The following is a 24552-nucleotide window of genomic DNA, read 5'->3' as shown; positions in this document are numbered from 1 at the left end:
CTTGTCTACCATAGCTGTGATGGTTAAAAGCTTCTCCGGTTTGTCACAGAGTTTAATATGCACCCTACATAATTATGCAGGATTCACTGTGCTATCAAACTGCAATTCAAATTAGTTCAGGATTAAAGGCATAGAACAGTACTGCTTCCTTAATTGCATTGTACTGTGCTGATCACATTCAAATACCCATTACTCATTCCCTCTGTGGAGCAATAAGTCAGGGGGATTAATATTCAGGCAGGTGACAGGGCCAAGCCATTAAAAGGCAGTTATGCAGAAAGCATGGCTGGTTTTATTCACGTTAATGAAATCAGTGAAATGAAACTGTAATAGATTTATCAAAGCTCAGATGGATTTGCTGTAAATCAGTTTGATTCAAGCAATCAAACTGGACAATAGAGATAGTTTTCAGCTCTAGCAATGGGTGTCAGAAAGCAGCATGTGAAAAGCACTGATATTCTTCATGTATGGATTTGATATCCACCTCATGCACGGGCCTATTCCCAATCCACTGCTGCTAATTTTTTTGTCTTTTGAACTAGGTGCCAGTGGCTGATAAAACATACAGCATATCATCTTAATACAGCACTTACACTGTTTTTATTCTTCATTTTTTTTTCTCAAGTCCCGCAGAACATCAATTCTTACCAGTGGCTGATAGGGGAAAAAAAAAAGTTGCCTAAGACCACAAATGATCACTGCGGTCCTCCAGGATCCAGAACAAGAATGCAGCTTTGGCCAGGGTGACCATTACACCAAGACATGCGTAAAGAAAAAACAATGACCAGACCACAATTTCCAAGAGTGATGGGCCAGTGCAGGAGCTGAAAATTTACTTTTGTTCTGGGTCTAATGAAATAATTTGGCATCCATTAGAGGGCAGCATTAGAACAAAAACTGAGCACCGCAAGGGAGGCATCCCCTGCCGACAAGCACCTTGGCAGAGGTAAACTTCAGCACTGCAGTAATATTTTGCAAGTTTAAAGCCAACGGATGGGGAAGGCTAAGTAACCAAGAAGATGGCAGTGATTCCCTCCATTAGAGGAGAATGACAACGGGAACAACATATGCCAGTCAGGCTTTAGGGAGTCACCCTTATTTTTAGGGCTAAAGTGGAAATGCTCTCGTCTCGACCTAAATGGTTTCACGGGCACTTGTGTTTTACGAAGGTTCCTTGAGAAGAAATTACAATGGATTTTGAAACATGTACAAGTCTTCATTTTCACGAAAAGTGCATCACATGTTGTAGGTGGTACTAAAGTACTCTAATTGGTCTAATTTTTATGTATTAGAAACAAATTGTTCAAGAACTAAAGCCAGTTTTTAATGATCCAAAACAGAAATAAATGTTCTAGTCTATTAGCGTCTTATATGGAATAAATCAATATTAAAGCTAATTAACCCTTTTCAAAGGCATTTTGTCCCAGGTTTTTATTTAATGGTTCAGTGCTGCTTAAGGCATGGATCAAACTGGATAAGCTCCATTTAAAAAGTGGGCCATTTCGAAACAGTTTAGTAGTTCACTCTGACAAATGTATTTATCAGGATAAACTTGACTTTATCCTCTCATGATGGTTTCTTCAAAAAATTGACAATACAAGGAAGGCAACAGCTGAATCTATTTGGTAACATTACAATGCTACAGTAACTGATTTCATCCATTGCATCCTAGAGAAAAACTTGACTTTAAATTCAATTCTGCTTTTTACTTTTAAGAATATTCCTAATGGGGATTTGGAGGTGGGGAAGGGATGATTCCTATATAAATTATTTCATCCTAGGTCAGATGTGAAAGGCAAAATCTGCTTTGTCCTTTTTGGGCAAAGCCATGATTTTTTAAATCGTGTTCAAACACACAGTGCAGAGAACACACCTTTCAGGACATAAATGACTACTTTGACATATGAAAGCCAATGAAAATTATATATTATTTAAGGAATTTGGCACTCTTCCCCTTCTGTTAGCCTAGTAAGTCACAGGATGTACTTCAATATCAAAGTATTTTTGACTTATAAAAAAGACAAAGTATCTTGTACATGAATTAAATTCTTCACAGTACCAGAGGAATTAATTTGTAATGTCATGAAATTTTGATTAGCCTGCTGTAAAATCAGAATTGTTTACCACAAGTGTCTGGATTTTGACTCCTAGAGTCTTTCCAAACAGATAATGAAATGAACTGGGGGGAGGCAGAGTAATTTATGAAAACATGGTACACCATAATTTTGCCATTTTTCTGCAATAAGGATGGCAAATGATTCATGGGATAAAATGAAATATTTCTTGCTGTCATCTCAATGGATCTAAGATTTACAGCTTCTTAACTTGGATAGGAAAGACTCCATGTGCATAAAAATGAATTGTAAATCAATTAATGATGGAGATGAAAAATTTACAAAAATATTTAAACAGGACTGAGAAGATTTTCTGAGATTTAATAAATAAAAAGTGAAAAAGTTCATGGAAAGACATTGTAGATAGGAGACTGCCCACTTAAAAGAGGGCGTGAAAGTCAAATTAAATAAGAGTGATATTTTGATTGATCGTGTTATGTTCAGATCACTTAGACAAAAAATTAGGGATCTCTTAAAACAAAATTGGGTATGCCTAAATTTAATTTAAAATTAATGATAGTACAGAATTAGGTCCAGTTTTACAGTCTATGGCAAAAACAAAGAAATTTTGCGACTATGAAAAACATCAAATTCAAGTTTCTCCTGAATGAAAGCAAGTCTATCCTAGGTACCAGGACCACAAGAAAACATCCGTATGTATGTCTTGATGCCTGCCAAGTCGTTCACACAGTGAAGGAAAGCAAACAGCAGCAAATGTAGGAAAAGAAGTGAATCTGGGCTCGAAGGAGCCACCATATCCAGAAAGTGAGATAAGGATGCTCCATCTAAGGCACAAAAGAGCAGACCTGGCCGGCTCAGAAACTGGTGGAACCAGCTGTACCACATGCCACGCTACAATATCCAAGGTGGGAACTATGAAACTCACTCCTATCCCTTTCGCTGAAACATAATCTGTTACCTGTGACCACAGGATACATACTTACACCTCCCTAGAATTAGAGAACTGCAATTCAAACAGAATTAATAGAGAACCTGGGGTAAGGTATGCCATGCAATTCAGTGCCAAGTAAAGAGAACGAAGGTGGTCCTAATAATGCTGCCAAAACAGTTTTGCCTAGGTCACAGGAATTTGATTGTTCTAGATTACATATCTGCTCTACAATGTAAAGATTTTTTCTTCCTGGGGCCCACAACTTCTTCGTACAGATCTGTAAGTCTAGAATGGCATCAGCAAGACTTCTATATATCATGCTCTGTGTTCAAATATTCTAAGTTAGGTAGCTAATTAGAGACCTAAACCATAAAGTACAGCCACAAAAGGCTCATGATCTCTGCCTCCTATGTAAAAATTCTCTCATTTGGAGGTGGCTGATCCATTTAAAACTTCCGTTGCTTCCTTCCTTTGTAAGTGAAGCATCACCAGGTGAAAGCAGACAGCAGTGACAATGCAGTGCTGACCAAGTTTCCAATCCATATAATATCAGAGTTACCCTTTTTGATGAACATAAATTTTATACATTTTGAAAACTAAGGGCGATATTTTGACAAACTTTATGTTAACAAGTTTTAAAGTGCTATCAAATTTGTGTAATCAATGAAAAATGCCTTGAAGTGCTATGTATTCTTTTCCCCAGCACTGAACAAACAGTGCATTGTTCCAAATCTGTCTGGGAGCCATGGCTTTTGGACATTCTATACAATTTCAAAGAACCTTCGGAAGCTCACGCATGTCTTTGAGCACACAGCCACACTACAGATGGAGAATATACTCCATATACACATGTAAATTCAAACCTATAAAATATCAGGGGCATGAGAACATTTATGTTAAAACTGATAACAGCCTTACTGATTTACTGACAATGAAAATATATAGCATTTTTTTTCTGTCAGAGCATTTATCAACACTTGGCAACCCCGCACTAACTTGACATGTAAGATGATCAAAATGGATTATGTAATCTTTCCCATTCATTTCTATTGATTTTACTTATGATAAAATTCATCAGTGTGTCTGGAAACGCTTAGGCTGAAATGCTATGGTTGAGGAAAAAAAAGGAAAAGGAGAAATAGAATTCAACTGAGTTGTAATAGGATGAATGTGATTTTAGAATAAGATTGCACAAATACACAAGTCATGCCCTAAAGGCTGTTGCAACAAATTAATACAAATAATTCTGAGGGGTCTCCTAAGATTACATCTATCCAAGTAGATATTTCACTTTTGAGATAAAATTTAAAAATTCTAAGCTAAAGAATTAACATGTGCCTAAGTAGCTTATGAAAATAGTTCCAAACTTTTTTCTAAAAGTTCAAAGTAATCAGAGTTATTTGTCTAAATGTAAGTAACATCAAAATGCCAGCAAATGGAACATTTTAATCAGTTTTATTGATTCATGCTTTCAGTTCTTATTCAGTTAAAAACAAGGCACATTAAATACATCCTCTTATTGCTCTATAAATGCATGCAGCTCATTCTGTATATCAAAAGTAATAAATAATGGCGATAAAACACCAAGACAGTTATAAAAATGACAAGCCAACCTCAAACATAGTATTTAACAGTCCAATCTAGAACAACAACCCAACATAATACATAAAAGTGCCACATAAGAAAACATGCAGTGTGTATATTCCCTAGTAGTGGGGTTATACTTGATAAAAAAAAAAAAATAGTAGGGCTTTTTCTTTTACTAACAACTGACACAATGCAAAACAGTGCAAATTACAGCATCACAGAATTCAATAGTTACATTCATATGCCCAAAATGTTTACAAGTGCATTAAAAGGGGAAATAAACCAATGATGACTTTCATGGTATATCTGGTAAAAAGTCACAATAAAATGTTGGTTGTATACATTTTCAAATAAAGCAAACAAGGTCAGAAAATAAGGCAAAATAGGAAGGGAGCATGCATTTCTCAATAGAAATCCTGAAGTGATACTCAGTATAAATTAATTGAAAGCAAGAATAGTGCAAACAGCATGATGAATAGGAAGCAGACAACCTTGGCTTAACAACCAATCTGGCACTGTCACTGCTGTCGGGACTACAGTGCAGGCTGTTCAAAGGAGAGGCAAACTGGGGAGTTCCTTCACCTGAATCCCTCATAGAGGCTCTTAAAGCAAACCCTTGATGTCACAAGGCACCCCTGCACACCCACCCTTGCCCCCAACAGAATCCACTAATACAACCGCAAGAAAAACTCCTGTGCATAGCATTGGTTCTGAAAGGGCTTATTCTCCAGGTTCTTTCCCTCTTTCCTTAAGTCAGTTTAAAAGGCTGTAAAGGTTAAGAATTGAAATAGCAATGTTGGGGCACTTTATTCCCAGTAATGGCTTGAAACCAGTTCATTTCCAGAAGGAGTCTCTGGGATTGGTGAAGGAGCGTATGTTTCAGCATGAGCAGATTTTCAGCAAAAGCAGATACAGATATGCCTGAAAGAAGTGCACTTTTCTTTGTCCTTAAAGGAACTTCAGTCATAGCAAAGCGTGCACAAACAAAGCCTGTTTTACAAACACAGATCTGCCCAAGCCACTCATGTTTCAAGCCCGGTCCCTACTGTATCAGAATCGAGGAGGATACAAGTCATCATTATCTTGCTCTAACTAGAAAAAGAGAAAAGAGAGAGAGTGGATAAATGTATAATATCACATTGTTTGGACATTTAACAGGACAGCTCTTCCACCTGTTTAGTGTCATTGAGGTCTCAATGGTCAAATTTAGGATCTTAAGAGGAAAACTAAATTTCAAAGCCATGTGCTTCCATTTACTTAAAAAAAAAAGTAAAAAAAAAAATCACACTTTATAAGAAAAAGTTCACAGTGGCACCTGGAAGACCCTCACTTGCTCTGCTGTAGATTCTACTTTAGGATGTCACAAGTACCTCAATATCATTTTAAAATAAATTGAGTTCAGATGCTATCTTTCCATGCGGGCGGTTTCAGAGTTGATAGATGGGGGCACAGGTGAGTGAAGTTTCCTTGTTTACATTATAATGTGAGGCATAAACATGTTACAATGTTGACATAAACAGAAAGGACAATATAAAAGTGTTTTATGCTCCAGTTTAAAAATTTAAAACCTCAAATCTGCACAATGAAAACGTGCTGTGAAATAAAGCGTTACTTTTCTAACACGTACAAAACCTGATCTTAAACAAAGAAGTAGGTAGCTAATTTCCTAAGAAGCACAATTAATAAATATTAAAATGACTAGCTAAATGCCACCAAAATATAGCAAGAGCATCCCAAATTGGCATTTAAAATTCTATGCATTTCTTATTAAATTCAACACACACTGATTTGCTTTTATTTTATGTGTTTATGTGCACAAGTTTTTATTTTTTTGTCAATTTCATATATGGTTGACTGAGAAATTTTCCCCTGAGCACAGAAAGGAAAATGCTTTAGTCAAATAAAATGACCTGGGATATTGAAGCATTGTGTCTTATATATATCATTATAATCACAGTTAAATAAGTCTATTCCATGCTCTTTTTACCATTTTTATTAGCAAATATCCTTCTCTGCTTCCAAATGATAAGGCCAAATTTGACAAATACTACATATTCCAAGTATCAGGAGTTGGGGCTGCAAAATTATATTGCTGTACATGTATATTTAAATATACATTTAACCCTTAAATGTATCACTACTTGAAATGGGATAAACTTCACTCATTCCACTGCATGAAATTTGCCACTGAAATGCTGGTTTTAAAAGGAGAAAAACAAGGATCTTCCTGGCAACTGTAATAGTCACAGAAAATCAGCAGTAACTGGGGGAAAAAATGAACCACTGAGATGAAATTCGCGCTGCAACTCACAGCAAATGTCAATGCTATCCTTATCTCATACCTGCGACTCTCGAGGCTTTCAGAGTTTCTCTTTGAGACTTGCTCCTGCAACCAGATCTAAACTTTTCTTCCCTCTCCAATTTTGCCAGTCATACTCTAGATACAAAATTGTGCACTATTGTTTGGATGAGGAAGGCAGACGAGCTGGAGGACAAAGAGGCTGAGAAATAGCGAGGAAAATTATCGTTTCAATAGGTCACTCTTGAAGAACAGATGCTAGCCACAAACTTAATTTTCCAGATCTTCCATTTCCAATTTCAGCCAAAATATTCTGCCTCTAAAACTGATCTAGAACAAATGCGTCCTTGGGGCTGGCACTGTGGCTATTAAGCTAATTTTTTGCCTGAAGCACCAGCATGCCATATGGTTGCTCTACTTCCAGTCCAGCTTCCTGCCAACGGCCTGAGAAAGCAGCGGAGGATAGGCCATGTGTGTGGACTCCTGCACCCACACAGGACACGTTGAAGAAGTCCCTGGCTTTCAGCTTCAAATCAACCAAGCTCTGGCTTTGGTGGCTATCTGGGGAGTGATTCAGTGGAGAAAAGATCAATCTCTCTGTTGCTCTTTCTTTCTCTGTCTTTGAATTTTTTTTTTTAATTTGAAAAGAATAAGTGTGTCAACAAAAAGGGAGTATGTCGAGTCCAACAGGTTACCAAAAGGATGCAAAAACATGAAACCAGTGTGCAATGAAGGAGGAAAAAAAAGAGCGAAAGTATACTTTTTGCAAGTTAGCTCTAGTGGCAAATACAAAGGAAGTATTGGTAAATAAAGTTGGCAAATACACCAACATCCTACAGTTTTGGAATGTTGTCCAGTGTTTAGAAAAAAACCAAAAAGGCAGCTCTCAATATCCACTGTTTTAGAGTGGTTTAAGTCATGTCTGTGGTCACATGGTCATCGGATTGTTCCTATGTCTGTGGCCTGTGGGCTGACTGCTCGGACTCACAATCCTCCACAACTGCGGTCCACGGGAATCAGGACTCTTCTGTCCAGGTTTTCTTCAGCTGTCTTCATTAGGATAGCAAGCCGGCTTCCAGACACCCTTCCCTTCTGAATGGCGCTCATCAGCTTAAAGAAAAAAATCAGGCAACAGGTTCAGAAGGCACGCCTGCATATGGCCTTCTTCTTGGCATTTTAATTGGTTTACCACTGTGGCAATGCAGGGGCAAGGAAATGCTCTATGGAAAACCAGAGCAAGTACTATAGCTCAAAGAAGAAGAGCAGAGTTGCGGAGCACTTCAAAAAATTGGAGACAGGGCAGGTATTTCACCACTGCCTCAAAAATGTCATCTATGCAGGAAAACAGGCTGCCTTTAAAAGCAAATTTAATACATTGCATTTTGTCTCTTAATGTGTTATAGGCATTCTTTTTTTTTGTTTTGTTTTTAGCAACTTCATATATTGGATCTTTAATTCCATTTAAGAAATCTTCAGAAGCAATCTCGGGGATTGAACAAAGACAAACCATGACCTAGGTTTAGCCATCCTTTTTTAGTTACTGTGCTTGACAACTTCAAGTCTGATAAATCCAAATTCCTTAAAGATTTTTTAAAGTAATTTACATGTAAGTCCTTGAAAATGGACGCAGAGATCTACCTTAAGAATTAAAAGCACTCCACAGCCCAGATTTTAGCTAATTCATTTTTATCCAATGGATAAAATCAGTATTAGCCTTGAAATTACATGCAGTCAGCGGGCAGAGTTCTTTAATCTGGAAAGCACCTTTCAATTATGAGCAGAAGGTTTTTTTTTTTTCCTTTTCAAGTTGATGCGGTTTTAACTATTTGCTTTTCTTGATCTCACTTCCCCAATCTTTTTTTATTTATTTACTTTAAAAAGAACAGTCATTCATCACAAAAATAAATATGAAAATTCTCAAAATATTTTTAGGGTTACAGTTCTTAGCCTGTAGAAATACATGTCCCCCAAACAGCTCTACTGGATAAGAATCAGTGGCTGCTGCCCATGGGATGGTTCAGAAGTTCATGGCTTCACTAAAAGCTGTTCCACAAGGTATTATAACCAAGCGATGGGCTCTTACAATGCTTAAGTGTCAGTCAAGCCCAAACCTGGAAATACAGTCACTGCACCTTGCTACAGTCATAGTGATCCTTCCATAATGATTACTGAAAGAACATATCCGTTTAAAATAATTACGCATAGTATAACTGAATGAACGCAAACTTCTACTTTTCAGGCAAAGAATATACTCTACTATAAACAAAGCTGAAAGCATACTTAACGGTAGAGGAACAGTGCAGCACAAGGGATGCTGAGAACTAAAGGCTGAACAACTTACTGTTGGTTGCTGCTTCTCTGACTTAAGACTTTCCAAGTCTATCAAACCTACCACAACTGACAGAGTTGAGGGGTTTGCTTAGTAATAAACACTACAGGAGGTCCCAATCTCTGAAAACTCAAAAGTGTGTCTGAAATACTACAACAGTCTGCTACTCATGTTAACCAAGTAAAAAAGATTTGACTTGGGTATGAATATTTTGCATGAAAAATACAGTCCACAAAGTTTAAAGTAAAAAATCACACTCTATATGTTTAAATTTTTGTTGAAGCTTGAAGAGTCTCTTTCATTCAGAATTGGACAAGAAGACTTAATTATTTAAAAACACTTCAAGAAAACCTTCAGATGGCTTACTTACTGTCTATGTGTTTAAGTCTATTATATTCAGGAAATTAACTTAAAATATAAACCACATAACTTTACCATACAATTAGGTTCTTATTGTTTCTAAAACTTTATGGCTTTTAGTCCTAAATGCTATTGTTTATTTATAACACACATGAAATGAAGCATAAGCCATTTCTTTGAAAAATTTTTTATGAAATTCTGAAACAAACAATAAAGTATTCTCTCACAAAACTACACAAAACTGAACTAACTGGTTTCTGATTCTCAAGCACAAATTTTAAAATCAATGTAGAATGTGCATTAAGTTAGACAGTAAGCTGAAGAGCTAAACATTTCTTTTTTGTAATGCTGGACACAACCTCTGAAAATTTTCTGCATTTAGATTCAACGATGCACTTATCTGCAGCTCATCTCCAGAGAGACAATTACCATTTCCTTTGCCTTGATCTTGTTTGTTTAACTTGACACAGTGAAGAAAGGGCTGACATTGACCAAAATCCCCAGCATTAATTTATTTCATGTTCAGCATTCATCATTGCCATGGTGCAAGCAAGACCTGGTGTTCATTTGAAATACCTGCCCCAAGAAGCACTATAGAAAAAAAAAAACAACAAACCTGGCTGCTTGGAAGCCAAATGCATTCTTCATATGACCAGAGTCATATGTACAGCTACCAACAATATATGGGTTTGTTGATATCATTTTTAAGGAATTTTAAGGAATTAAATGTGTAGCATCTAGGTTAGGAATATGTGCGGCATCCAGTGTGAAATAAAGGAAACAAAATGTGTTTCCTTCGTGGTTATAAAGCTTAAACAACTCAGCTCTGACCTAAGCGAAAATTGGAAATATTATATAGCCTTAAGCCAAGACTACAGATTTTCTTCTGCTTGTTTTTCTGGTTCTTTATAATGTAAGAGTTTGATAATTATGGTCTCAAAGGATACAACTATACTTTTATTAAAAAAAAATTTCCCCAGAAAAAATAGCTTTCTACCTTAGAAATAGTGTGTTATCTCTTTTGGAGGAGGTGGAGAATGGCCCAGCAAAGGTATTCCATGGGATATATCTTTAAAAATTTGCCTCTTATTCGACCCTTTAAACCAGAATGAACTTGGATTTATCCTAAGTTGCCGAGAGTAATGGAATGTCTCTTACAGAAACAAAAGAACACACACCTAGGAAAGCCTCCTCCTTGAGGGCACCTGCATGCACCTTCTGCTGACTTCAGGCTGGCTTTGGTTCCACAATGAGTGACAACTAACTATGTGGACTTCAAACATCCACTGACCATAATGACAATCAAAAGTTAAAAGCAAATACATTTATTTCCATTCACCATGACTCACCTGCAGAAATTCATTGAGTTCAACTTGTCCATTTTTGTTTAAATCTACTTCATTCAGAATTTCATGGAGTGTATTTTCATCCATTTGGACATTAATACTCTAAGTAAAATAAAAGCACAGAATAATGAAGTTCCCTTAGAAAGTACCTATGTTCTATTACTAATGTTGTCAACTTTCCAAAAAATTAAACTAAAATTATTACTTATAGAAGGCACTAAATGAGAAAAAATACCCAATAGCCTCTTCATTTTATAGTTATGAAAGATCACCATTAAACCAAAAAAATTAGCTCTAATACATGCTTCATTTTATAGCTATGAAAGACTGATATTAAACCAAAAAAAATTACCTCTAATACACGCTGAACATCAACAATGGTAATAAATCCTTTCTGGTCTGCATCAAACTTATGAAATCTCTTCTTGTACCTGGAACGCAACATTGACTAATGAAGAAATGCACTTACAGAGGCAAAGAGGGGAAACCCAATGGGAGCTGATTAGAAGTACCTGTCAATGTCCGAAGGCAGCAAGCTGATTTCAGAGCGATCTGTTAACTGTTCTGATCGGGATTTATAGCCCATTTCATAATAAAGAAACTTCCTGGCTGTTTCTAGTTCTTGCTGAAACAAACACACACACAAAATGTGAAGATTTATGGAAAGGATTGTCATTTTTTTTTTCTTTTGGTCTTCAATAAAGAAGCTAATCTTCACTTCTTTGACCAGGACAGTCTTAATTTCTTCCAGATTTACTGAAGTGTAATTTACTTTCAGTAAAATTAACCTCTTTGGGGTAGGCAGTATGCTCTGCTGCAATCAAGATATAGAACATTTCCTTCGTCCTAAAAAAAACTTCCTCATGCCTATTTGCAATTGATCCCTTCCACTGACCTCTAGCCCCCAGGCAAGCACAGATCTGCTTTCTGTCATCACAGTTTGCTCTTTCCGGAATTGCATATGAAAGACTTCATACACAATCTACTGCACTCACTGCTTCCGCATAGCATAATGATGTTGAGATACATTCATGTTGTACTATTTTGATCCTAAGTATTTTCCCACAGTACTGAGCAGAAAATTGTATAGGACCAAATACTTGCAGTTTGATGACATTAAGGCAATGAAAACTAAAGATACGTGGACTTGAGAGCTTACTCTAATGTTGTACGCAGTACCAAGGATAGCATCATGAGATTACCTATGCTGACATTTCACCATGGGGTTTCTAACAGCTGGGTGACGCAGTCATCAGAAGAACCACTCTAAGCTCAAGAATTATTCTTGCTGCTTTCAACATTTCAGGCCTCAGTTATGTCAACTACTGCTGCAAACACTGCCTTTCTTAGTTTTGACCAAATCACTTTTCCATCTCAGAAGCTCTAGAATGGCTGCATACTAGTCTATATTGTTCACATATGTCTCTTTACACACACACACACACACACACACACACACACTCTTCTATTTTATATACTTTTCAATTCCAGTGATGTGAGACTGGCATGGGACATTGGCCAATGGAATATGAATGAATGCAATACTTGTTCATGCTGCTTTTCAATGAAAACTGTAAAGGCTGCAATAGCTTTACTTCTCTTGCCCCATGAAGAAGGCAAGTCTGAGAGAGACCTGCAGCCAGTGCAGAACGTGGAGCAGAGCCACAGCAACAAACATGTGTTCTCCACGCAGCAACAAGTGAAAAAGACACATTTGCTTGCTACCATAACCACTGAGGTTTTTCAAGTTTCATGTTACAACATAATTTTGGTAAACAAGCAAACAAAAAGCCCAATAGGATTGTTAACGTCCCCAACTTCACATCAAAGGATCTTGCCAATTCAATGGCTTTCAAATTCTGAGATGTGAAGATACCAGTGAAAGTACAAGCAGGAAAAGCAGACCACAGCACATAGTCTCAACTTGTTTGAATGTGTAACAAGTGGTTTGTGATCAGTGAAGACAGCCTTTATTTTCTTGGGAAGACAAATTCTTTTCTGAGTTTCTTTCCTATTTTCCTTTCCCTCAGGAAATAAATATCAGGAATTTTCTTCCTTCACATTCTTACATAGAAAACAATCTATACTTTAGAGTGTCCTCAATGTTAAAAAATTAAAGATGTGTTTATATCTATCTACATGCACACACATACAAATGCACAAGTTCATGGAAAATATGTATTACAAGGACATTATGAACGGATTTCAACCTCTGTTTGTACCAAAATACACAACTTTTAGTTACAGTTGTCCACAAACTCTTTGAAGTATCCTCGTGTGTATGTGTGTGTGTGTGGTTTATGAGAAGCTAGAATATTAAGTCTACACCTTCCTGAGTATTCTTCAGTGACAGATTTCTCTCTTCACACAGAAGTCCCCATTTCTTCTTAATACAGTTAGTTTTGGTGTTCTACCAATTCTGTCCAGCCATTTTCTACACAATCCATCTAACCTTCATTCCCCTGAAAATCTCACCCTGCTGCTTTCTTGAAACAACTCCCTCTTCCTCAATTCATATCCTTCATTACCTATGTAATGTATTCATCCTCCAATCAAACAGGGAATCGTGACATTTCAAAACTGGAACAGTAAATTCCCCGAAGTCAGAAAGTACCTCGCTAACCCCACATTTCCTTCATGACATACCAAAAACAGAAGCATGTGACCTCAATCTGAGGAACTCTAACAGGGAAAACCGCCCATGCAAAATGTATTCTAATTGCTACAAAGTTTTACATTTAGAAGAAATCCACTCTTGGCAGTCCTTCCAACTTGTTTGGGATTAACAAAATTTTGCTACAGAATAAACATAGTATCTTTCCTCTGTATCACAACTAAGTATTTAAATAGCAGATTCTGTGTTTTCTTTTTCTAAGTATTCTTGCAGTCTAGGACCACTATTCTACATTTTGCACGATTGCAACTCCATGTATCTTGCTGGATAATTTCTTCCAGAACAAAACTGGTCTGCTGCATAATACAATTACTAGAACAAACCACAATACTCTGAGAGAGACCTGACAAGTACCCGGAAGGCCATAACTATAGCTTCATCAATCTAGACAGATGATTTCTATTAATGCGCTTTAAGAGTACAATTGGATTTGGGAGTAGCCATGGTCCACTGTCAACTGATACACACTCACTGTTAACTAAAAACATTTATCTTTTCTGCATGTGCCACTGTTAGACCATGTCAAATCTGTCATAAACTGATGGAGTTGTTTTTCCACCTAATGCAAGGTTTGCCACTTATCTCTATTAAACCATATTAATGACATTTCACCCACTGCTTCAATTTGCCATCAAATATTCACCCTCCCTTCAATTTTTTGTTATTGGTACACCAAAGATGCAGGCCGTCGACACTGTAATCTAGCACTTGAGCCAAGTTAGACTAGATCAAAAGCAAGGACAGAGTGCTTAAGATGCACCCACAGACATCTCAGGCAACACTGCTCATCTGCTTAGAGATCTACCAATTCTACCGAGATATAATATTCAGCTTTATCAAATATTTCAAATAAAAATATATTTATAATATTTCTCTGATGTAACAAATTGTTTACTGTACGTAAAAAGAAAATGCAAAGTCTGAAGCGATTTCCCATGAGACTCCTTAGCCAGCTTCCAGTATTCACAACGTCTTGCTAAATAAATGCTGATAAAAAGTTTAAAATGCCGGGCCTGGCACCATTGCCTAGCAATTAAAGTCCTTGCCTTGAACAAGACAAGATCTTATATGAGTGCCGGTTCTAATCCCAGTGGCCCTGCTTCCCATCCAATGCCCTGCCTGTGGCCTGAGAAAGCAGTCAAGGATAGTCCAAAGCCTTGGTACCCTGCAACCGTTAGGGAGACCCGAAGAGCTCCTGGCTCCTGGCTTCGGATTGGCGTAGCTCCGGCCATTGTGGTCGCTTGGGGAGTGAATCATAGGATGGAAGATCTTCCTCTCTGTCTCTCCTCTTCTCTATATATATCTGATTTTGCAATAAAGATTAAATAAATCTTGAAAAAAATTAAATGTCACATATTGGACAGCTACCTAAGGCCAAAGCTAAAGCCACTGGTTTCTGGGTTACACATGGTATTATTTTTCACTCTCCTTTCTGGTGTGTGATACTATATTTGACCACTTTGTGGCTTCTGGTCCATACTCACCACTGCAGTTAAGTAATCCCAACTGGAGAGTTCAGCAAGTACCCTGAGGGATTGTATTTCTGGACTGGTACAGTGTACTTTTAGAGTACCTTTCTAGTTGAATACCTGGAGCTTCTTCTTATATTTATTTTTGTTGTTTCCAACATGACAATCAAAAATAAAATGGAGGAAAAACACACCGACACTACATTAGGAACTGCATGATGTTCCCTTCTCTCCAACATCCGAGAATGCAGGACTGTCTGTCACCTTGACCTAGTGAGGACTTAGTTGCACTTGCTTCTATTTTCAAAAGTCACTGTTGGCATCCTCAACATTTCCTGCAACACTCAGCCAATTCCTCACATGATTCATATATATATATATACACATATATACATATTCTTGGTATCTGTCCTTCCATTGTTGAATATGTTTTATAAGTTCTTTTTCTTTTTTTCCCAGTGAATTATAATCTATTTTAAATTATTTACATTTCTGGAGTTAACTAAAAACTACAGAAGGAGGAAAACTACACAATAGACTTAATGTATGATCTTTCTATCTTAAATTTTATTTTTTATCCTTATTTTTCATTTTGTAATTTTTCAGGCATAGGTATTCCTATTTTACAATAATATGTCTTAGATGTGGTTTTCATCAACTTGCTTTGTCCATAATCATTCTAGTTCTTCATTTACTTCCCTTTTGTGATAACTTCCCAGTCCACTTAAGTAGTCTCCTCTCAATAGTTCCTCAATCACAGTGTGTCTTTTGCTTGAACGTTTTAAAATCAACATTGCCAAACCACACAAAGCAGAATTTCCCAAAAACATGTTGGAAGAAACATTCGTCTCTTTGCTGTACAGCTCTTCCCAAAAAAGGAAGCACAGTTCCTTTTGGAAACTGACAATGCACGAAAGCATGTTCAAGATTCCTAAATTATTTGCCCTAAAACAAAGCAAAACAGCAGCAGCAGCAACAACAACAAAAACAAAACCCTTGTTACTTATCTAATTCAAAATGCCCTAAACTCTCTTGGCCATGGAATTATTTTTTCACATATATTAATTTATAGCTTATGGAATATGCTTTGGCAATGTTAACTTTCTCTCAATGTCCCTAACAACTCCTTTTTACGATGTAGTCCTCTCTAATCAAGTTTTCTCTACTGGTTGGATTTTGATCTTCAATTGTAATACCTCCATATGTTCCTCTTAAAATTTAGAAAACACACAGATACTTCTGCAAGATGCATATGTGTTGTTTCTACCTGATAGGATTTCAAGATCCCTGAAACTATTAGCTCTTTGCTATTCCCCTACAATATTTGGTACAACATTCAGCATACAAGTCACTCATTAAGTATTGACCGGTTAAAAACAACCACCATTCATCTACTGGGAGTTATTTATCACCTTGTTCTTCTTCCACTTTTGCAGGCTAAATAATCCCAGTGCTTTTAACCTTTTCTTGTAGGTCCAACTTTCTAACCTTTTAATTCTTTTTTCCACTTCTTTGTTCTCTCTAGACTGTCCACAGCTATTAACACACCTATGTCTCAAATACTGAGTAATAACCTTAAGTCTCTTATTTTTGTTACTTTGTTAGGGAGCATGAGAGATTATTTCTAGGCACATAAATTTGAACATAAAATCTGAATGAAGTTAAATCTAGCTTCCCCTCGAGCCCTGAATATAATCAGTTTACAGCATTTTCTTTCTCCTTCCTATCTCCTGCAGCCTGAATTCCTAGCACAAAATATGGTTTCTGCGTGTTCAGATCATTTCAGCCATAATTTTTGGAAGAACACATAATCTCCAATGCTCCGAATGGTAACAGTGATTGGCACTTGCACAGGGGTGTCATGCTTGTGTTCCTTCCACACATGGCTTCCGCTGATCAAATCTAAACTCAGAACACGCTATAAACCTGTAATGGTAATGCAGAGGCAAGGGGCTGGCCGACAAAAGCTGACGTTCTGTGATCTGGCTGCCTGGCTGCAAACCCAGCTCCAGGATTTATTCCTGTGTGAACAGGCTCTTGCAGGAGTGGACCCTGTGGATCTTTTCTTCAACTAAAAACAAGGTTAAAGGTTTTCATGGAAAGAGATACAGTCAGGATGAAGGAACTTCTTTTTTTTCAGTGACTTCTATCTATTTTACTATTTTTACTTCTATTTTACTATTTACAGTAAAATTGCTAGCAGAGACATTTTTACCATATGAGGCCACAGTCTCACTTCTGAATACCAATCAACATTTCACAAAATGTTCAATAATGTTCATCCCTTCCTCCCTTGTGAGGATACAACAAGAAACAAGAAGCAGGTCCCTATCATGCCCAAGTCTGCTACTATCCTGATCTTGACATCCCAGCTTCTGGAACCGTCAGAAGCATGTGCTAGTGATTCAAGCCATCAACTAAAGGCATTCCTGTTACAGCAGCTTAGATACACTAAGACACACAGTACTACTTTGCTTCTCCTGTTCAAGGTTACAACTTTCTCTTGCCACTACAACCTCACCAGCTACTGACTTCTTTCTTCTGGATTTTCTCCTATCTTTCCAACTGATAAACTTCAGAGTTTCACATCTCAGTCTTTGCATAATTTTTACTAAACTTATGGATGCCTTACATGATGAGCTCATCTAGTCTAACGCATGAAATACCAACTCAAATTTATACCTCTAGGTCCAAGGCCTCTCCTCTGATTTCAGACTAACACATGCCATGATATAGATTATGCTTTAACGGAATCACTAAAATCGTCAAAACACAAACAAGTTTGGGGAGGGAAGCTATTATAATCACTCATGTAAGAGATGCCAATAAGGGTCCAGTGTGGTAGCCTAATGGCTAAAGCCCTCATTTTGCATGCACTGGGATCCCACACGGGCACCAGTTCATATCCCGGCTGCTCCAGTTCTCTTCCAGCAACATGCCTGTGGGCTGGGAAAGCAGTCAAGGAAAGTCCAAAGCCTTGGGACCCTGCACCCGTGTGGGAGATCTGGGGGAAGCTCCTGACTCCTGGCTTCAGCAGAGCTCGGCTCTGGCCATTGAAGCCACTTGCAGAGTGAAACAGAGGACAGAAGATTTTTGTCTCTGTCTCTCCTTATCTCTGTAAATCTGAATTTCCACTAAAAGAGAGAGAGATGCCAATCACTTGGAGCTGGGTGACAGCAGTTCATTGTGTTGAGAAGGGATGAATTCAAGCTACTATTTTAAGACAAATATGTAAGATTTGCTTGAGGATTTAGACAGGGTGTGGACTAACGTACGAGATGTGATACTAAGTGTAGACCTGAACAACTAAAGCATGAAAGAACTATTAATGACATGGAGAAGATTTTGGGAGTAGTATGAAAATCTGGAGGACCCAGGAGAGCAGATTCTCCACAAGAAGGAGTGTAAAGAGGAATGAATCCATCATGTCCAATGCTGTCAAATATTCAAGTGTGAATTTACTTTAAAAAAAGTAAGATGAAGAGTTAAAACATAAGTCCATTTTGTGTGAAAGACTTTAAATGTATGCATCACTTATTCATACTATACATTTGCTACAAACTTTTTGAAGACTCCTTATTTACAGAGTAAGGACTGGGCCTCTACAAGTATGAGTATGCAGAGCAATGTGGAATTTATTGGTGGATCGACAGAGTGAAGTGTTGGCCACTAGGCCTAAATGATAAGGGTACAAGACAGAACAGAGTGGAAAGAAGTGATCCCAAGAATACAAGACTCATTTTTGGCTAAACATATGCAAATACCTCAAGTCTTTGTATATAGCACAACAGCTTGGGTCAATTTTAAAACATGAAAATCTTCTATGTATTTTAATAAGACCAGGCTTATGAATGTATGGATATCTGACCATCACTAACTTTCTTTGTAAATTGTGGACATCAATATCAGACATTAGATAAGACAACTGGTGAACTTGCTGCTAATGCAGGGAGACCACCACTTCTTACCGAAGACCACTGAGTAGGACCGTGAATAAGGGAGGACTGTCAGTGAAAACCAGAAAAGGTTCTATCCCACAAGGACTGTTATCTATCTTTCTCCTGAATTAAAGAACAATTTCTAGAAAGACTGTCCAGCAACAGCTTAATCCAGGTAAAAGATTATCTGCCCATCTTCCTGGAGTCTAACAATATCAAGCACAAGCATCTAGAACTTAGTGAGAAATCTAAGGTTATCACCAAAAGCTATGGACGGCCATATGAACAGTTTAATTCATTAGTCATTGTAATGGGAACTGTGGTTCTAAAGAATGCCCTATGTAATACCTCTTTCTTATAATCATCCCAATTCAGTTCTCTTCCCATCAGTTCAACAATCCGGGGTAGGGCTTCCTCTGCTGCCTGAACATTGAGAAAGGCCAGACGAGTGCGACGTGAAATCATATCCACGGCGGTGCAGGCATATTCCTTAATCCCATATTTCACCTGAGTTTGAATTACAGAAACATAATCAATTTAGACTTTCCTCTTAAAAGAGAAAATAAAGTTTTACTTAAGAATTTTTTTTTTACTGGCTGGTTCTGCAGCAGGTTTGACAAAGAGTTGCACAGCACAGGCTGTCCATCTGCCTGGAGGTTTGGGGAAGGACGTTTGGTAAATGGGATAAATTGGACAAGGGTTAAAGATTTCTTCTTGAACAGAACCTGACATCAACATGCAAACTGCATCGCTTCTCATGAAGCACCCATGACCATTCTTTACTTCGGTTTTCACACAATGTGGATTCCATTCCACACAAACAGGCAAAGGACAAATATACAAAAATTATGGTCACATTTCTGTAATTTGTATTCATTTTAATCTTAGAGCAATCAGATGGAAAAAGCTCTGAATTCAATCAATAGGCAAATGCTGAATATACATCAAATGAATTACAAATAAATATATATCATGGTCTGGGTTTTCAAAATTTGACAGCTTCATTAGAAATAGGAATTATCCTTGAAAAATTATCATATAAAGATATAACATGAAGGGGTAGGTGTGTGAACAGCAGTTCAATTGACCCTAAGCAAAATGCATCTCCCACTGGAGTGTCTGGTTCAAATCCTGGCTCGTCTGCTTCTGAAACAGCTTCCTGCTAATGCGCACAAGGGGAGGTAGCAGGTGACAGCTCAGGTACTTGGATGACTGACAGCCATGTGGAAGAATCAGACTGCACTCCGGCCAATGGCTTTGGCCTGGCCCATCCAGTCTGTTGGGGGAATTTGGGAAATGAACCCGCACATTGTGTCTGCTTCTCTGCCCTCCAAGTAAAATGAAAATAAATAAACAGAAAAAGGAAAGGTATATCATCAAACAGGACAACAGACAAAAAAGCCTACAGACACAATGGGGCAAGCAGCCATGAGTAAACATGACTTACGACAGCTTCATGAAGAGAAATCACATTTCAAATTATTATTAGTCAAAACAAACAAACAAAGTCAATATTAGTCATGTCAACACCATTCCAGAATTAAAACTCTGTAAAGGAAAGGATTTTCACTAGACAGACTGTTGACTCCAGGTTTTAGCTGACATACATGCATTAGTCTTGGCTACATACAACTTGTTAAGATTGTAAAATGTGATGGTTCACGTACCTCTGCCTCAATATATGGAAATTCAGACACAAGACGCACTCCAACAACAGGCCACCTCTTTCCAGTCACACTTGCCATTTTGGCCACCTCAAAGGCCTTGTCACCATAGGTAGCGGCAAGGTGCTGTGCCACCTACAGAAACAAAACTGCATTAGGCAGATGCTTCGAACAGCAGTACCTTTTAGGTAAAAAGTAAAACCAGACATGCTTAAATTTTGTCAGCTTTCTTACAGCCTGTAAATAATAGTTCTTGGAGAGTATTAGGTTTTGATGCTGTGGGAGGAAACCCCTGAGTCGCAGACTGCTTAGGCCAGCACTAACTCTGCCACACATGCATCACTGTATCGGTGACTGATTAAGCTTCAGCTTCATTTGTCTCTGAGATCACTCCTGCAGGACATCCTTCCTTATGCTTGACATGGAAAGAAGACAGGCTGCTCCATACTCCAGGCCTGAACCAAATCAATTCCAGGTTTCAAAGAAGAGACACAGGTTGCTTTGCAGTCCATAAAAGCAAAGTCAGATTAGCTTTTTCATATTCTTTTCTTAGTGCACAGACAGGAACGCACCCAGCAAAAGGAAACCCAATTAGGGAGGCCAAATCACGGGTGCTGATTCTGTTTGCTGGCAGTAGTGAGAGATTAGACACAGAGAATAAGGATGTGGCAGCACACACCCACCTCGCTTTCAAGTCCATAATCCTGAACAAGCCTGATGTAGAGCGTAGGGCTCCAATCTTTGCCCCCTTGAAGGAAAAGCCCGACTGTTCTACTAGGTCCTGCTTTCAGATTGTGAGTCTTGATAGCAGCATTTATGGTATCTTCAGCCATAGATCGATAAGTTGTCCACTTTCCTCCTACAAAGAAGTTGATGTGCAATTCATTAGGCTATCAACCCACACCTTCCTTTTAAAAGATTCATCTCATTTAACTGAAAGGCAGGATGACAGACAGAAAGGAAAGAGACCCATTGGTTCATTCCCCCAAACAGCCATAAAGGTGGGTACTGTCCAGCTGAAATCAGGTGGCAGGCGCTGTCTTAGCAGCTAGGTCTCCTAAGCGCTGGGGTCATCTTCCACTGCCTATCCAGGTGTGTTGGTGAGGAGCTCCATCAGAAGCAGAGCAGCCAGGACTCAAATTGGTGCTCCAATACAGGATGCTGGTATTGTAGGTAGTAGTGTAACCTGCTATTCCACAACACTGTCCCCTTTATTTTTCTTAAAACTAACCAGCATTCAACTTACAACAAAATGTACTTGTTGTTTATAATAAACATGACAAAGCAATGCATAACACATTATTCTAAATGATTTTAAAAAAGTATTAATTCAACAAAGCTACCAGGCTTACTGAAAGAGTCAGGCTCATGAACAGGGCATGTGGCTTAGCAGTTAATATGCTGACAATCTCATGTCAGAATGGCTGGGGCCGGTTCTCAGTGTTGCTTCCAATTCTAGTTTCCTGATGATGCAAACCCTGTGAGCAGCAGGTGACTGCTCAATCAGAAGGATCTTGGACTTGTACCTAGGAAACCTGGGTTGAGTTCACAGCTGCCAGCTTCACCCCAGCCCAGAACACATTAGTGGGTACTTGAGTGAGCCAGAGGACGCAAGCTTCGTCCTTGTCTCTCAAATAAATCACTGAAAAATAATTTAGCCAAGCTTATGTCAAACATACTAGTGGATAACAAGATAAAATCTCATACCTGCTATCGTGATCAGGCCACTCTCACTGATATCAACAACATGATTTCTAGAGATGGACTGAGTATCTGCAGACTTGGGATCAGTAACAAGGGGGCGGATTCCACTCCATGCTGCCAAGACGTCTCCTCTTCTCACTGGTGGGAATCAATAACAAGGAATAGAGGGTTTACTCAAAAATATACGTGTGAATGTGTACTTTAAATGAAAGAACGCCTCTTAACCTTGGCACTCTGTGAGTGCACAGGTGCACGAACAATTCCTACCGCATTATCTTGTGGTAAGTATCATCTCCATAAAAACAAAACTCAAGGATTTGAAAAATGACTGTGACACAAAGATGAAGAGAGAGAAACAAATGTTTAGCCCAGGGCAATCTGGAGGAATTAGGAGAATAAAACAAGAAAAGCAGAAACAAACAAAACTAATTCAAGAGTTTGGTAAATTTCCTTTGCGAATATCCCATCTTGTTATCCCTTTTGCGGGAAGACAAACACCCTTATTCAATAGCAGGATTTTCTCCTCCCTCATCAAGATCACCCTCTTTCCAAGCATTTCCCACAGGTCTTGCACAATGCAAGGCACGTGACGCAAATCTCTTCTCATATATTATCATGAACGCCTCCAGAACTTGCTTTTATTATTCTCCCCATACAGATGAGAAAATGGATTGAGAAAATTTAACCAATGAAGTTGGGCAACCAGTCTGTCAGAAGTGGATGCCTTGGAGGGAGTCTAGCTTTGCAAAGCACAGGGCAGGCTGCTGTCGACTGATGTTCACTGACTGATCACATTGATCTTTACTTGGCACCACATGTAAGAAATACAGGTAAATATCTAGTAAGACTCCATGGAAGGAGTTGCAAAGATTCCTTGAAACAACTGGAGTACTCTCAAGGAAAAACATAATATTGCCTTACCAAGTATAGGGAAAAGATTCCCCAGGGGGGGAAAAAAACACCTCACCGGATGACAGATAATGCCTCCTCTTAATCTCAAATTAAAAACAGTTCCCTGGGCCCGGCGCGGTGGCGCAAGTGGTTAAAGGTCCTCGCCTTGCACGCCCGGGATCCCATATGGGTGCCGGTTCTAATCCCGGCAGCCCCGCTTCCCTTCCAGCTCCCTGCCTGTGGCCTGGGAAAGCAGTCGAGGACGGCCCAAAGCTTTGGGACCCTGCACCCGCGTGGGAGACCCGGAAGAGGCTCCTGGCTTCGGATCAGCATAGCATCGACCGTTGCGCTCACTTGGGGAGTGAATCATCGGACGGAAGATCTTCCTCTCTGTCTCTCCTCTCTGTACATCCGCCTTTCCAATAAAAAAAAAATAATAAAAATAAATCTTAAAAAAAAAAAACAAAACAGAGTTCCCTTTGGATATCTTCCTAATCTAAATGCTGGACTCAGAACCCCAACCAAGAAAAGAGAGAAGACAGAACATGTCAACCAACCATCTCAGCTATGATGGACTATGTCAATCAGTGGATTTTTCAAAGACCTCACAGTGCTTGGAGTGGCAAGACTGGCAGCGATTCATAACTGTTGAAAAATCAAAACCACTTGAGCAAGAACCTCGGAGCATGCCCTACATCTGAGACCTGGGGAGGGTGGGAAACTGGGTGGGCCTTCTCCCTTAATAACCTCTTTAAACATGAAGGAAACAATATGGAAAAAATACTAGTCTTATCCCTTTCCTGTAGCCCTTGAACCTTTTTACCCTAATTAACTATGTAATGATTGTCAAAATTAAAAAAAAATTGAGTTCTAATAAAGATAAACCCAAGTAAGGTAACGCTGATTCCTTAAATCCGACTTCCTTGAGGACCACATTCTAACACAACTGTGATCTGAGACAAAGGGCACTCATACGCCTCCATGGGAATACTTAATCACATCTACATTCAGAAAGGGCAACTGAAACAGAAGAAACGTACAAATTACTGAAAAAGCCGAAAACTTCTCAGCCCTGGGGTTCCTGGGATTCTCAGCCCTGGGATTCCGGTCCTAAATCTGCCCCTGTGACTTCTTTTAAACAGATTTAATCCTGATGGCTTCGACGAAGCAGGGATTAATTTCTGTGTTACACAATTCTACAAGTCTTGGAAAATCTCAACACAATTGTGCAAAGAGTTTTAACATTTTAAGAAAAGTAGGAAATTACCATTATTTTCCATTACAG

The 24552-nt window shown here is 38.5% G+C and overlaps 1 protein-coding gene across 1 annotated transcript in view; it reads right to left on the bottom strand.

The window, feature by feature from the left end:
• Window positions 1–4445: 4445 nt before the first annotated feature.
• Window positions 4446–24552, bottom strand: part of GPD2 (glycerol-3-phosphate dehydrogenase 2) — a 146616-nt gene continuing 126509 nt past the window's right edge. The window contains exons 10-17 of the mRNA XM_040971590.1: window positions 22380–22514; window positions 21356–21531; window positions 20676–20807; window positions 19357–19515; window positions 11440–11552; window positions 11280–11358; window positions 10931–11029; window positions 4446–8002 (exon numbers count right to left, since the gene is read on the bottom strand). Coding sequence (XP_040827524.1) covers window positions 7877–8002; window positions 10931–11029; window positions 11280–11358; window positions 11440–11552; window positions 19357–19515; window positions 20676–20807; window positions 21356–21531; window positions 22380–22514 — 1019 coding nt within the window. The 3' untranslated portion in view covers window positions 4446–7876. The remainder of the gene's footprint in view (window positions 8003–10930; window positions 11030–11279; window positions 11359–11439; window positions 11553–19356; window positions 19516–20675; window positions 20808–21355; window positions 21532–22379; window positions 22515–24552) is intronic.

This window comes from Ochotona curzoniae, unplaced genomic scaffold, assembly GCF_017591425.1.
Source record: "Ochotona curzoniae isolate NIBS_2020 unplaced genomic scaffold, NIBS_Ocur_1.0 contig_2210, whole genome shotgun sequence".
Lineage (NCBI taxonomy): Eukaryota > Metazoa > Chordata > Mammalia > Lagomorpha > Ochotonidae > Ochotona > Ochotona curzoniae.
This window is presented reverse-complemented; position numbering and strand designations above follow the sequence as displayed.